At 35.1% G+C, this 16,008-nt stretch overlaps 1 protein-coding gene across 7 annotated transcripts; it reads right to left on the reverse strand.

Annotated features, from left to right (window-relative positions):
• Nucleotides 1-223: 223 nt before the first annotated feature.
• On the reverse strand, nt 224-5,118 carry LOC145134661 (F-box protein At1g10780-like). 7 transcript variants are annotated; one of them, XM_079069510.1, is made up of 8 exons: nt 4,382-5,118; nt 3,973-4,181; nt 2,783-3,519; nt 2,211-2,609; nt 1,894-2,129; nt 1,068-1,711; nt 858-1,002; nt 224-410 (listed from the first exon to the last, which is right to left on the reverse strand). In XM_079069510.1, the coding sequence occupies exons 2-4, from the start codon at nt 4,065-4,067 to the stop codon at nt 2,581-2,583; spliced, it is 861 nt and encodes a 286-aa protein (XP_078925636.1). In that variant the 5' UTR covers nt 4,068-4,181; nt 4,382-5,118; the 3' UTR covers nt 224-410; nt 858-1,002; nt 1,068-1,711; nt 1,894-2,129; nt 2,211-2,580. The 7 variants fall into 7 exon arrangements, with proteins under 7 accessions (XP_078925636.1, XP_078925633.1, XP_078925635.1 ...); XM_079069507.1 differs by having other exon boundaries at nt 2,211-2,267; nt 2,387-3,519; XM_079069509.1 differs by having other exon boundaries at nt 1,068-1,262; nt 1,469-1,711; nt 2,211-3,519.
• Nucleotides 5,119-16,008: the final 10,890 nt, after the last annotated feature.

Genomic DNA, 16,008 nt, shown 5'->3' on the forward strand with positions numbered 1-16,008 from the left:
GACGACGTGCATTTACGACACACATTTATGACACGCAATGCGTATCATTAAAACCCCTGTCAAGAAAGGCCATGTCATAAATGAAGATGACATACATTTTTGCGTATCGTAAATTTAAATGTTTAAAAAAATATATTTATATATTTATTAATTTTTAAATTAAATTTGCATTTAATGTCTCATAATATAAATAAAATACCATATACAAAAATACAATCCATTGCATAAAATTTAATGTCATACAATTCTATTTCTTACAATATATAAATTTGCATTCATCTAATCTACTCTGTGTTTCATACTAACAATTGAAATGAAGAATGCAACACTTGCATTTGCAGCATCTTATCTCTTTCAGCTTGAGCTTTCTTTTCCTCATCTAACTCCAGAGCTATTCGCTTTCATCAACCCTGTAAACACAACAAAAAATCACTTATCATTTTCATTCTACTTTTAAAATTAATTCTTATTAGGACATTCTACTTTTAAACCTACCAATCTAGCAAAATTTTCAAAGAATATAACAAAATGTGTATCATACAAATAAGATTCTCTCATAACAAAATGTATTAAGCAAAATACCTAATTTGCCCCTCCACTAAAATACAGTTTCATAGTCTAGGCCTTGGTTATCCTCTGGTGAATAATTGTCTGAACTTATATCAACAAAGTTGATTGCATTGTAGTTCTTAATGAATGTCATGTACAGTTGTACCATTTTTTTAACTCTAATGTTTGTGTCATATATTTGGTTATTGATTTTTTTGAAGCACATCACAATTCTTACATGTATATATATTCAACAATGTTAACCAGTGGAAGAAAAACAAAAGGATATATGTATGAGTCAACTATACCAGTTTCTGAAGATTTAGAAGAGTCAGTATCTCCTTTCGCATTTCCAGATGCTCTGCACAAACAACTTTAGTAGGGACTTTTCTTCAGCTGCAACTGCCAACTGTGCTTCTGTTAGCAGTTCCTCATGTCTACCTTCAACTTCACCTACTGATCAACTAAATCGTCACCCTAAAATTAAAGTAAATAAAAAAACATAGCTTTCTACATACCTTGTAAAAAGTATTGAAAAAGTTGCATAACAACTCAAACAACACCTCTAGTGCATAGTTACTAACTTCAGGTCTCGGGTTAGATATCAAATCAGACAATCCAGCCTACATTGGGAACCAATAATGCTCTGTTATATCACTAGTTGCATCTGCATTATCATCAATCGGTTTCAAGCTGCCACCTGGCACCATATCCTAAACAATATTTTTAGTTAGTGGATGATTATATTAAATAAAAAAAACAAACAAACAAACCTCTACAAGTTTTATTGTTGGCAAAACCAATTAGACAGTTGACACAATCCATAAAACAGTCACCAACAACTTGATCAAAGTGTTCAAGTATAACTACAATTTTTTGTTTTTCTTTTCTGTGGCTGATAATGAAAAGCAAGCCATACCATAGTAAGTGAAAGACGATAGATTTGGTGCTGAGAGTATAAACTAAGAATTGTGATCACTACTAGAATAACACAAACTAGTAATAACACCCAAAACCATGCAATTAAATGTTGTTTCTGGATGAGAGCCTGAAAGAACTCCATAACAACTCCACCAACGTGTAAGCTCAACTGGCAGGTTTGCATAGAAATATCCAGAACTAACTTCCACAGAAAACATCACACGGAAGTGACTCTTATTTCCTGCAATAAGAAAAAAAATGGCTATAACCTGGTAGATTTATCAAAGTACAATCTCTTAATAAGAAAAAATAAATGAAAAGTGCAGTGTTGTAAAATGTAATAGAAAGAAATAAAAGTAAAATGTTTTTACAATAAGCAAATACATAAAAATACGTTGTTATTCCTTGTAAACTGTAATATACCTGGAAAGTGAATATGATCTGGATCCCCAATAGAGAAGTTAAAATTATTTCGTTGTCTATCAAAGATCAAGAAACCTTCATCTTTTGTCACATTCTCCAACATGATGAACTCAGGGACATTAATAAATGGAGAGTCATTTCTTGGGTTGACAATGACTGGAATATCCAAATCATGCTTCCCATGCTTGTTCATGGTGGTAACCCTAACAATATCTTCACCACTGAAGTTCCCCTCCCTGATTTATAAATATCATATAATCGGTTAAAACTCAAAAGTAAAGGGAAAGTAGTGAAAAAATTGGTTGAATTTTGAGTACCCGATGTATCTAGGGTTTGCTCACACAGTTGAACCACCTCTTTATGCTTCCCCAGCTCTGTAATAAGTAGGGGCAAATCAGTAGTTTCTCTGAATAGGAGATTATTGACAAAGCATCGGTGATAGTTCCCAATGCATTGGTTGCTGACTCATGCGTTTTCTGTTCAAGAAACTCACATTCTTTAGACTGTTCTTTTGGCATAGAGCAGCAAACATTGCACCATGGATGTCGAATGTTTTGAGCTTTGGATGACTTTTGAAAAAGTCAACAAAGTCAATTTCTGGAAAGGGGAGAAGAGCTTCGAAATCTCCAGTGAATTCAACTTTCATATACAGATGTTTTACTTCACTTGCAAGTTGAAGAATTTTGTTTATTGCATCCCAACACCATTGAACACCTCTTATGCATAAAGATTCAAGTTCCATGAGCTTATTACCAAAATCCACCATATAAACCCTCCCCGCAACCAATAAATAACACCCACAAACACAAATTTTGATATTGTCATAAAAAATATGATCTTGAAATTATAAGGTAACAAGAAAAAGGCTTAAAGATGATCTTAAAATTACCCGCATTGTTTGAAATGGGGAGATTCTTCAAGCAATTGGTGTCACGAACTCTAATCCAACTACACCCTTGAACCTCAAGATATTCAATCTTTGGAGCTGAAAGTGTAAGTGAGCAGCTACCTGATCCATAAAAATCAAGTTTACAGTGCTCAAGTTGAAGAAGCTCAATCCAAACAGTCCTAAAACCCTCACAACCAAGAAGCACAAGATTTTTCAAATTAGGAGTTGCTGTCAAAGCCTCAGTCAAAGCTGAATCCTCCAATTTTGCTCCAACAATTTCAAGATTCTTCATTTTTTGAAACACATCCCATTTTGGAGCACGAACCATTAGTACACCCCAAAGTCTTAATGACTCCAGATTTTTAGCAAATTGAATGCATTCAAGTTTAGACATACTGTCTGTGTTTTGATCAGCAAGATTATCCAGACGGAGTTCAAGATTCTTTAGGGTGGGTCCCACAAGTGAGAGCCATGAGGTCAGCCCTGTGCTGGTGAATGGGCAGTAAACTACAAGCTCTTCAAGTTGAAAATTTGATGAGACAATCTCTAAGATAATGCAGTCAGGGGTATGACCGTCTTTTAAGTTGTCAAAGATGCTACGAGGGAAGTAAAGGCTTTTAATGTAAGGCATGGAGTCTTTAAACTTTCTGGAGACACAGTTACAAGATGCCACATCTTTAGCATTGTTCATGTTTAATAAAATGTATTGGACTATAGCTTCTGGTAAGGATTCCATTCTGTGAGGATAATAATCTAAGATGTGATAGTTAGTTTGAATTCAAAATATATACAAGACTGCAGAAAGATTAGGATTAGATTTCAAATCAGGAATTGGGTGATTAATGGTTAGATACTGTTTAAAATTGTATATCTGTTAAGTTCTTCAAATGTTATTGAAAGACGAAAGTTATGTGGGTGAAAACCAACCAAAACTGAATCGATAATTAGATGTAAGTTTCGAATAGAACAAAACCCAGAAACGATAATCAAATTGAATATAAACAGATGAAAAAATCAAATTTGAAAAAGACAAGTCTGTATAGAAATGGAAAATGAGTGATTCAATTCGTTATTTTTCAGTCTTGTTGGATCTTTAAATTGAATTTTCTTTAGGTTGAAAACAGGATGTAAAAAGATAATTAGATTATGATTTTTCCTATCTCATAAGTAACTGACAGTAGAAATCTTACTTTGCAGATCTTAAGTTGACCTTCCTGAAATTGGGATCTAATGCAGAAGCCATTCTACAGTCGTTTAGACCTTCCCTCATTCTTCCAAGAGCCATACTTCGGCTTCTGATAAATCTCCAGGTGTCTCTGTATGTTGTATTGAACTAATACCCTTTGAATAACATACTTCGGCTTCTGATAAATCTCCACTCTTATAAGCCTCGTTTCCCCTGCACAAATCAATATATTTCAGAAATCAAAAGAATATTAGGTTTATACAAAAGTAAAATATCAAAAAAAGTGAAAATACGAACAGAGAAGAAACATAGAAGAAACATTCCCAGTGTTCAATAAATTTACTTTGATTTGTATTCTTCTCAGTTGATCAAGAAGTGAAAATACGAACAGAGAAGAAACATAAAGAATGTACCTTTTGGGACTGAACCAAGAAGGAGCAGGATCAGATGGGCATCGTTGACGGGCGGAGCGTAGGTCGGCGACGGTGGCGTAGAGGAGAGATGAGTGATATGGTAATCCCTAAAAATCGGACCAAAAAATCTCTATATCGGGTTTACAAATACACAAACCTCGATTTTTTCCTTTTCGTTAGAACCAAGTGAAGGTCAGATGACGGCGACGATAGTGATAACTGATACACAAGGAAAACCTTGTCAACCACCATGAAAAAATTAAGACAAAGTTACAAGGTTTTCGTTGCTTCAGCCTTTTGTTGTTCACAAGCATGGAATGAGAATAGAGGAATGGTATTTTGTTGTTTAGCTAGGGTATTTTGAAACGATTGTGCGTTGTGATGGTATGTGTATGGAGACAGATCGACATGTGAGTAATGGAGTAGTATTGGTGGCCATCATCTCCATTGTCGATCGCAGACATTAAGGGAGCGGGATAACGAACCCTAGAAGGCCATTACATTGAGTAGTCGCACATTTAGAGAGTGAAAGGTAGTGAAATGGTGCATCGGTGGCTATTGTTTTAGCGATCCGGTGGGGGACTGTGGTGGTCCGATAGGAGCGGAGGCATGAGCGGATGAACCTGGTTCAGAAAACCAGAAGGGTGATTAGGGTTTTCCAGAGAGAGAGAGAGAGAGAGAGAGGGCTGCTTCAAAAGGATTATTAGGGTTTTTTTTTGAGGATTTTAGAAGGAGAAGGGCTCTTTAATTTTTTGGGATTTCATTTCCCACCATAGATTATTAAAACAACGGAGAACGCGCCTTTCTAAAAAATATAAAACTACACATTTACACGACACGCTTTTTATGATAGGTGCCCTCCGTGTTTTTAATTTTTTTTGTTGGACACTAATTTTAGGGCGCGCAAAAATGCATGCCCTCTATCCTTCAAATTTTGGAAAACTGACATTAATTTTTAGGGCAAGCACAAATGCGCGTCCTCTATCAGTGTGTGTCATTACTTGCGCGTCGTAAAAGGCTGTTTTTCTAGTAGTGGTAAGAAATTTACCAAATGAGGAAAGTTTCTCATCACCCAATTTCAATTGGACTAAAACTTGGAATCATGCAACTGGTATTGTGTGATGAATGAGAACCTTCGCATTTGGGAAATTGAGAGTAATTCCTTGTTCACATAAGTATGTGAGTCAAGTGAAGGACTGGGAGATCTGGTACACAATGTTGTGCACTGGTCAAGTCTACTACAAAGAACGATAAGTTTATTTGTCATGATTTACTAAAAGTCTAGTAAACGTGATTATGCTTACAAGATTAAGTGTAATTCTGAATCATTGAAAAGTTTCAATGAATGGCAGAACGAATAAGAAGAATCAATTAGGCAGAAAGATAAAAGTTTCTCCAATCTAAGAAGAAGGGAGAGTACTTTTGTATCATATTTTATGATCGTCTTGGTTATTGTAGGAACCATATTACAATTCATCCTCTAAGGATACCTTAGTGCACTAGTTTTGGCTAAGAAGAGGAATGGTGAATTGTAGAAATGGTTAAGTCAATAAGATGTATCGTACTTCGTTCCAATATATCAAGTCTTAGAGTCATACTCCAAGATTGTGAATTGAGGGACATAATCTTAAGTAGGAATGTTCTTACACTAGCACATTTTGGTAAGTTGTGATGTCTTGAATAAGACAAAGACCAACTAGAACCAAATTGCACGTAGTTTTGTCTTGACATAGACACATACTGACTCTTGAATATTTGTTTTGTCAAGAAATGTTTCTTGATAAGAAAATCTTATATGTCAAGAGGTCAGTGGGAGTCTAAAGATCTTGAAAAGTTTCAAGAACAAATCAAGAAGTAAACCTATTAAACACTAGCACACGACTTGAGGATTGTAATCTATCGTGTTGACAAAATTTTATTCCTGTGCCAATCCAGTTGAGTGATTATGCATATGAGTTCTACGAGTTCTCGATTGAATGCATAAGGGCAAACACCTTGATCAATGAAAGTACATTGACTGGCGTAGGTGAGCTGCTAAATAACTTGGAAACAATGGTGGGACCCTTGATGGTAAGAAATTAAGAATGAACAAGTTCTGTCCATAAGAGTTTAAATTTGTCACAAACATTATCTTACGATTATGCTTATGACAAATTTGCATGGATAGGAACACATGCACCATAAAATCTAAGTGTCATAAGGTTTCTCTCCTTCATGAAAATGATTGTGACGAAACGCTTTCACTAAGAGAGATTTTAAGGAGATAGCGATTATGTAAATTGCACTCTCAAATTCGATTATGATTACGACATCCCTCTTCATAGTTCGAATTGTGAGACTTGACAGTCAGTCTGAACATTTAGGACTTAGTAATATAAGTTCCGAATTATTTTAGACACACATGTGAGCTATCTAAGGAAAGGTGTGTGAATTTGAGAAGCTTAGATAAAGGCTTATCGAAGCACATCGTATTGGAAATATGAACTTTGGAAGTCAATTAGTATTGTCTTTTAAAAGTCCAACTGTTTTCTGAATACATGTCAAAGCTAGTGGTAGTATAAATGTTATGCTGAAATGGATATAATCATCATGTTAGTGGGAGCATGATTATTATTATTTTAAGTATTGCAAGTTGGCAATATTAATTATAGAAAAACAAAAGGTTTCACTTTGCAAAGTTGCAATGGTTGAAAAGTTGTTTTGCTATAATTAAGGGAGAGAATGTTATACTTCGTTGCCAATCTAAAAGCTTAGATCGAGAAATTTTAATTGAATTTAGTCAAGGATATATTTATTAATTGCATTCTCAAAGTTCGATTATGATTACGGCATCCCTCTTCATAGTTCGAATTTTGAGAACACGTCAAATAGAAATATTATGATAATATTATAGCAAGAAACTGGTAAAGCATCACGTTTCTCATTATGAATCGTATCCCATACACTTCGGGTATAGGATCGATTGCATATGTTGTAATATTGGACCATTCTAAAATTTTCCAAATGCCTAGGCATTAAGAGGGAAAGAGGACTAGAATCGGATTTGACTGAATTAGTTAAACAACTGTCAAGGATAATCTAAGGTTCGCCAAGGATTGGTCACTTGTGAACAGTTGGAAGTATAGTAATGGATGGACCATATTGACATTATTATGAATACATAAGATTCTATTTAAAATGAGTTGTCATATGGAAAATATAGAAATGTTTCAATAATGGGAGTTGGACGTTAAGAATCTGTATGTCTAGAAAAACTTTTATGCAATAAGGATGTTCAAAGGAATGTACTTTGAATGTGAGACTTCATGTCTATGGAATTGTCTTGTAACAATCTCCAATAGAGAATTTTGTAATTTCATTGGCCGAGTCTTGGTGACTTTTGTGCCGTGACATTACGAAAGGACCGTTGCATAAAGTGTTAGAATCTAACATATTCTATAAGTGGCAAGAATTTGGTATTCTTACACTTGTGGTAAGGATTGAGAATTATGAAATGAGTGTGATTGAAAATGTTATTCAATTTCACAAAGTAAGGGCCAGAGGTAAACATAGTGTGCATGCTAAGAGCATGAGACAATTGTCGTTATAATTGAAGTAAGAAGTTGATTACCCGAAACAACAAATAATGAGTAATCAATATGGTGATTAAATAAAAGTGTTTTATTTATACTCAAAAGTTTGGGGCCATATAAGATTAGTATTATTCTTGTGTTTCACTATGCATGTTTTGACTTCCTGAATAATAAGATTATTCGAACGTTCCACAGTCGCTCATACTTTGGGAGTAGGTATGAAAGAAGATTGTCATGAATTGGTTGTAGATTGTCTAAAGTGTATTAGACATAGCAAAGGTTTGCTGCAACGTTCATGAGTGCTTACGAATATGATTTGAGCATTGGATTAAACCCACGCTCACTTGGATCGCTTCATGGATTTTATCACGAGTGATTGGTGAGACGATAATATCTTATATTCTTGAAACCGAGATGTGTGAGTTGTATCTTGCGAATCAGTTACACATTGATAATATGTAAACGCACCAGTAACTTGGTGTTATAAAATGTATTGTTGTGTGCAATTCGGTGAGTGAGTACAAGCGAGCATTGAGTCAAAGTTTATCCGTTCCTTTTACCCAAAGTGGGATAAAAGTGATATCTATGGTCCCCTCGATGATTTAGTGATGACAAAGGAAAGTGCTCGGCCGGGCTAGGACTGATTTGATTTGTTCAATTAGTCAGTCGTCGTAGATCGGAAATTGGGAAACAACACATAGACTGAGAGAATGATTTCAATCCATGTCCCATGTCTATACGATATCTAGAATGGAGGAATATATGATCCCTTATCTAAAGGACGCGTATATGATAAGATCAGAGTTGACAGCGGCTTTTGAAAGCTACGATTGTTGATCAGGATCTGAAGTCATATGTAGAATAGTTATTAGACTTATCCAAGTGGGAGACTGTTGGATTAGTGTCTAAGCCCATAACTATTTTGGTATGTACTTGACCCGATTGCGAGCATGGTCCTTTTGGGTTGCCTTCACCAAAGCAACTTGATAGGATGATTTACGGAAAAAGAGAATAATTATGATTTATTAATATATTATATGAATAATATATTAAGAGAGAAATCATATTATTTAATTAATATTAGTCAAGAATTAATCAGAATTAATTTTGTGGCTAAAAGACATTAATTAAATAAAGGGGACTAGAACTGTCAATTGTGTGATAGTTGGATATTGGGCTAATGGACTCCATAGAGGATGGAGTGGACGAAATCTATGGGGAAACCCATTAGAATTTGTCCAAGGCCTCTAAAGGAGGATTCCATGGGCTGCTTAGGGCCTAAGTAGTCAGATTAGGGTTTACTAGTTCAAAACCCTAATAGCCTCACATATTTAAGGACCCCTAGGGCACCAAAACGTGGGAAAACTGATTCCTTAGGGTTTCTAGACGTTTTTGGTGTCTTCTCTCTCCTCCTTCTTCATCCTTATTGCTTATGGTGTTTGTGACTCCATTAGAGGTGTGACACTTGTGACACTAAGCTTTCAGAATCCAATTACAAGAAGGAATTGAGATTGTTATTGCTACATAACAATCAAGGTAAGATCTAAACCCTAATTCATATGTTATTTGATTATCACATGCTAGATCTAGGGTTTATGGCTTTGGATGATTATTGCATGTTTATTAGACAAACTAGATCCAAAGCTTTAGGGTTTGCATGTACACCATAGGAATGATGTAGTGCTCATAACCCATCAGAAACGTTATCAAAGTCGGAGATAGAATTGAAAGCATATGAAATGCTTTATGAGGTCGAGAGGAAGATTGAGAAATTTTTTAAGACCTACTTGGAAAAATATGACATGGGCGGGTCTTCTCAACAACAAGTTGTTGATTGTGATGATGATAACGAATTTTTTGGCAACTTCCTTAATAGTGGAGGTGACAACTTGGATGCGGTGGAAAATGAATTAATTATATATTTGAAAGAGCCCCGGGTTACGTACAACAAAAGTTTTGATCTCCTAAGTTGGTGGAAACTTAACGGGTTAAGATTCCCAATAGTTGCTCGAATGACAAAAGGTAATGACTTTTTTTTAATATTTCATATTTCTTTTAATAATTAATGATGTTACATTTAACAATAATTTATTTTTAATAGATATTTTTGATGGGTTATGAGCACTACAACATTCCTATGGTGTACATGCAAACCCTAAAGCTTTGGATCTAGTTTGTCTAATTAACATGCAATAATCATCCAAAGCCATAAACCATAGATCTAGCATGTGATAATCAATATTAACATAAGAATAGGGTTTAGATCTTACCTTTGATTGTTATGTAGCAATAACAATCTATTCCTTCTTGTAATTGACTTCTGAAAGCTTAGAGTCACAAATGTCACTCCTCTAATGGCACACAAACACCAAGAGCAAGAGGATGAAGAAGGAGAAGAGAAGAGGCACTCAAAAACGTCTAGAAACCCTAAGGATTCAGTTACCGACGTTTTTGGTGCCCTAGGGGTGCTTAAATAGTGAGGCTATTAGGGTTATCTAACAAGGAAACCCTAATTTGACTGCTTAGGCCCTAAGCAACCCATGGACTCCTCCTTTAGAGGCCTTGGACGATTTCTAATGGGTTTCCCCATAGATTTCATCTACCCCTCTAATAAGAAGTCCATTAGCCCAATATTCAACTATCACACAATTGATAGTTCTAGTCCCCTAAGTTTAATTAATCTCTTTTAGCCGCAAAATTAATTCTTAATTAATTATTGACTAATATTAATTAAACAATATGATTTCTCCTATAATATATTATTCTCATAATATATTAATAAATCATAATTAATCCTCTCTCTCTCTCCATAATTCATCCTATCAAGTTGCTTTGGTGAAGGCAACCCAAAAGGACCATGCACCATCGGGTCAAGTACATACCAAAATAGTTATGGACTTAGACACTAATCCAACAGTCTCCCACTTGGATAAGTCTAATAACTATTCCTCATATGACTTCAGATCCTGATCAGCAATCGTAGATTTCAAAAGCCGCTGTCAACTCTGATCTTATCAGATACACATCCTTTAGATAAGGGATCATATATTCCTCCATTCTAGATATCGTATAGACGTGAGACATGGATTGAAATCATTCTCTCAGTCTATGTGTTGTTTCCCGATTTCTGATTTATGACGACTAACTAATTGAACAAATCAAATCAGTCCTGGCCCGGCCGAGCACTTTCCTTTGTCATCACTAAATCATCGAGGGGCCCACAGATATCGCTTTTATCCCACATTGGGTAAAAGGAATGGATAAACTTCGACTCAATGCTCGCTTGTACTCACTCACCGAATCACACACAACAATATGTTTTATAACACCAAGTTACTGGTGCGTTTACATATTATCAATGTGCAACCGACTCGCAAGATACAACTCACACATCTCGGTTTCAAGAACATAAGATATTATCGTCTCACCAATCACTCGTGATAAAATTCATGAAGCGATCCAAGTGAGCGTGGGTTTAATCCAATGCTCAAATCATATTCGTAAGCACTCATGAACGTTGTAGCAAACTTTTGCTATGTCTAATACACTTTAGACAATCTACACACCAATTCATGACAATCTTCTTTCATACCTACTCCCAAAGTATGATCGACTGTGGAACGTTCAAATAATTCGATTATTCTCAATAACTCAATTATTTAGGAAGTCAAAACATGCAAATTGAAACACAAGAATAATACTAATCTTATATGACCCCAAACTTTTGAGTATAAATAAAATACTTTTATTTAATCACCATATTGATTACTTATTATTTGTTGTTTCGGTTAATCAACTTCTTACTTGAATTATAACGACAATTGTCACATGCTCTTAGCATGCTCACTATGTTTACTTATGGTCCTTACTCTGTGAAATAGTATAATTGAATAACATTTTCAATCACACTCATTTTACAATTCCCAATCCTTACCACAAGTGTAAGAATACCAAATTCTTGCCACTTATAGAATATGTTAGATTCTAACACTTTATGCAACGGTCCTTTCGTAATGTCACGGCACAAAAGTCACCAAGACTCGGCCAATGAAATTACAAAATTCTCTATTGGATATTGTTACAAGACAATTCCATAGATGTGAAGTCTCACATTCAAAGTACATTCCTTTGAACATTCTTCTTGCATAAAAGTTTCTAATCTAGACATAGATCCTTAACGTCCAAATCCCAATAAGGAAACATTTCCCTATTTTCCATATGACAACTCAGTATTAATAGAATCATATCTAATAATAATAATGTCAATATGGTCCTTCCATTACTATACTTCCAACTGTTCACAAGTGACCAATCCTTGGCGAACCTTAGATTATCCTTGACAGTTGCTTAACTAATTCAGTCAAATCCGATTCTAGTCCTCTTTCCCTCTTAATGCCCTAGGCATTTGGAAAATTTTAGAACGGTCCAATATTACAACGACATGATACTTTACCAGTCTTTTGCTATAATATTTCTATTTGCCATGTTCTCACGATTCGAACTATGAAAAGGGACGCCGTAATCATAATCGAGTGTGAGAACACAACAAATATTTCCATATATATAGAATTCTCTTACGTTGAATCCTTTCAACATAACATTCATATATCTTTTTGACTAAATTTGATTAAAATTTCTCGATCTAAACCTTTAGATTTGAAACGAAGTATACTATTCTCTCCCTTAATTATAGCTAAACAACTTTTCAACCTATGCAACTTTGCAAAGTGAAACTTTTGTTTTCTATAATTAACATTGCTAACTTGCAATAATAATCATGTTCCCACTAACATGATGATTATACCAGCATAACATTTATGCTCCCACTAGCTTTGACGTATACTTAGAAACCAACTAAACTTCTAGAAAAACAATACTTATTGACTTCCAAATTTCATTGTTTCTAATACGATATGCTTTGATAAGCTTTTATCTAAGCATCTCAAACTCATACACCTTACTTTAGACAACTCACATGTGTGTCTAAACAATTCCAAAACTTATAGCAATGAGTATCGATTGTTCAAACTAATTGCCGAATCTCACAATTCGAACTATGAAGAGGGATGCCGTAATCACAATCGAATTTGAGAATGCAATTTACATAATCGCTATCTCCTTAAAATCTCTCTTAGTGAAAGCGTTTCCTCACAATCATTTTCATGAAGGAGAGAAACCTTATGACACTTAGATTTTATGGTGCATGTGTTCCTATCCATGCAAATTTTTCATAAGCATAATCGTAAGATAATGTTTGTGACAAATTCAAACTCTTATGGACAGAACTTGTTCATCCTTAATTTCTTGCCATCAAGGGTCCCACCATTGCTTCCAAGTTATTTAGCAGCTCACCTATGCCAGTCAATGTACTTTCATTGATCAAGGTGTTTTCCCTTATGCATTCAATTGAGAACTCGTAGAACTCATATGCATAATCACTCAACTGGATTGGCACAGAAATAAAATTTGTCAACACGATAGGTTACAATCCTCAAGTCGTGTGCTAGTGTTTAATAGTTTTACTTCTTGATTTGTTCTTGAAACTTTTCAAGATCTTTAGACTCCCACTGACCTCTTGACATATAAGATTCTCTTATCAAGAAACATTTCTTGACAAAACAAATATTCAAGAGTCAGTATGTGTCTATGTCAAGACAAAACTACGTGCAATTTGGTTCTAGTTGGTCTTTGTCTAATTTAAGACTCTAAGACTTGATATATTGGAACGTAGTACGATACATCTTATTGACTTAACCATTTCTAAAATTCACCATTCCTCTTCTTAGCCAAAACTAGTGCACTAAGGTATCCTTAGAGGATGAATTGTAATATGGTTCCTACAATAACCAAGACGATCATAAAATATGATACAAAAGTACTCTCTCTTCTTCTTAGATTGGAGAAACTTTTATCTTTCTGCCTAATTGATTCTTCTTATTCGTTCTGCCATTCATTAAAACTTTTCAATGATTCAGAATTACACTTAATCTTGTAAGCATAATCACGTTTACTAGACTTTTAGTAAATCATGACGAATAAACTTATCGTTCTTTGTAGTAGACTTGACCAGTGCACAACATTGTGTACCAGATCTCCCAGTCCTTCACTTGACTCACATACTTATGTGAACAAGGAATTAGTCTCAATTTCCCAAATACGAAGGTTCTCATTCATCACACAATACCAGTTGCATGATTCCAAGTTTCTATCAAATTGAAACTTGGGTGATGAGAAACTTTCCTCATTTGGTAAATTTCTGACATTACCACAAATAACGTAACTAAGAGTCAAAACCATTCACAATATTGCTAACAATAGAACCATTCAAACACCAATTTTCATAAAATCCATCGTAAGGAAATATAAATAAGATAAATCAAAATTTATTTTGTTGCGGAAAAATATTGTCCTTACAACGCGATTATAAATGAAAACTATGAAAAATATTATTTAGCAATCTATCCTAACTCTAAAGTAGTAGCTTAAAAGTCTGATCCTTGAATCATGCGATCGAAATCCATTTCTTCATGACCAGATTTAGCTCACTTCTTTCCTTTTAAGCTTCCTTTTTCTTCGATTCTACAAAACACCAAATGTAATCTTATCACATCATGTATTAAGAATCTAAAAGGAACTTAATAGAGTTAGATAGTGGATTTTACCTGATGCAGAGTCATACATCTTGACTCTCCCATCTCTTAGATCTCTCAGGTAGTCAGGGCAGCTTCGTAACTAATGCCCCCTCTTTTGGCAGTAGAAACATATGGATTCTTCTGGAATGGTACACGAGACTATCTCATACTCAGCCTTTTTCTTGCATAGAGAAAACTTTTCTGGACTTCCAATGTTTCCATTGCCCATAGAAGGTTGGGATATTGATTTACTAGACAAATTCGCTGACCAGTGTGCCAAATCATTTCTGATTCAGCAGCAATAAGCAATTAAGTCAAATCAATAAGGGTCATGTCGTGGTCCATCATACAGTACTCTGTAACGAACTTACCCTATGATTCGGGAAATGACTGAAGAACCAAGTCAACAGCCAACTTCCTTTAAACATCGACACCTAACAATCCCAATCAATATGTAACCTTTTATCCAAGACATGAGCACATATAGACTTTCCATTTTCATGTCTTTTGCCAATAGGGCTTGAGTGACCTTCAACCTTTCAAGTCTTCGAATACGTGGGTCAGGGAGAATTATTGGAGGAGGTGGAGAAAACGAAGCATGATTTCCATTTCCACAATACAATCGTGGAACATCATCTTCATTTGGAAACTTTTTCCAATGGATTTAGGAATACCATAGTTGTCAGACTTTGACATCTATAAAACAGGAGAAAATTCAAGTTAGTTGATTGAGTCCTTAATAAAACACCCAAATGAGATATTAAGGTTAGGACCCAACACAATATCCTACAAATTGGAAGAGGGATGCCGTACTCCAACTCGCAGAACATTTGAAGGTAGGTAAATGACGATTTACCAGTTTCCACCATGAAAAAATGAAAAGAAGGTTAAATTTTAAATGAATTGAAACTCCTAGATCTTTTGAGATTCATTGAACTTTTCAATGTCATGTTTAATCTCGATTATGCCCTTCATTTGTGACTGGGATGCCGAGGATTACAAATAAGGTGTGAATAACCATGCGAATGTATGTGGTGCCCTCAATGTTACAGTCACCTAATCGACGTGCCGGTTAACCACACACGCTCCATCGATCTATGACAAACATCGATTCATCCTTCGCTACCAATGCCAAATCCAACTTAGTGTGCCGGTTAACCACACACGCTCCACTAATTGTCTCGACAAGTGTACAAAGTGTAATTCCATGGAATTGCATCGATTTCACTTTTTCCTAAAGTAACTAAGATTTGGGAATTTAGTAAAACATTTAGTTACTTTACATTCATTATACTTTTAATGAGGAGAGGGTTTGCCCTATCCTACCCGTTCGGCTAACGACCCTCCACTAGTCAAGAGTGCGGTGGGTAAGAGTGGATACCCATTCAATCGCCATTTTATAGGCAATTTCCTTAAACACCCC

The sequence above is a fragment of the Lactuca virosa genome, chromosome 8 (assembly GCF_052849685.1).
Source record: "Lactuca virosa cultivar CGN04683 chromosome 8, Lactuca_virosa_CGN04683_v6, whole genome shotgun sequence".
In the NCBI taxonomy this organism is placed as follows: Eukaryota; Viridiplantae; Streptophyta; class Magnoliopsida; order Asterales; family Asteraceae; genus Lactuca; species Lactuca virosa.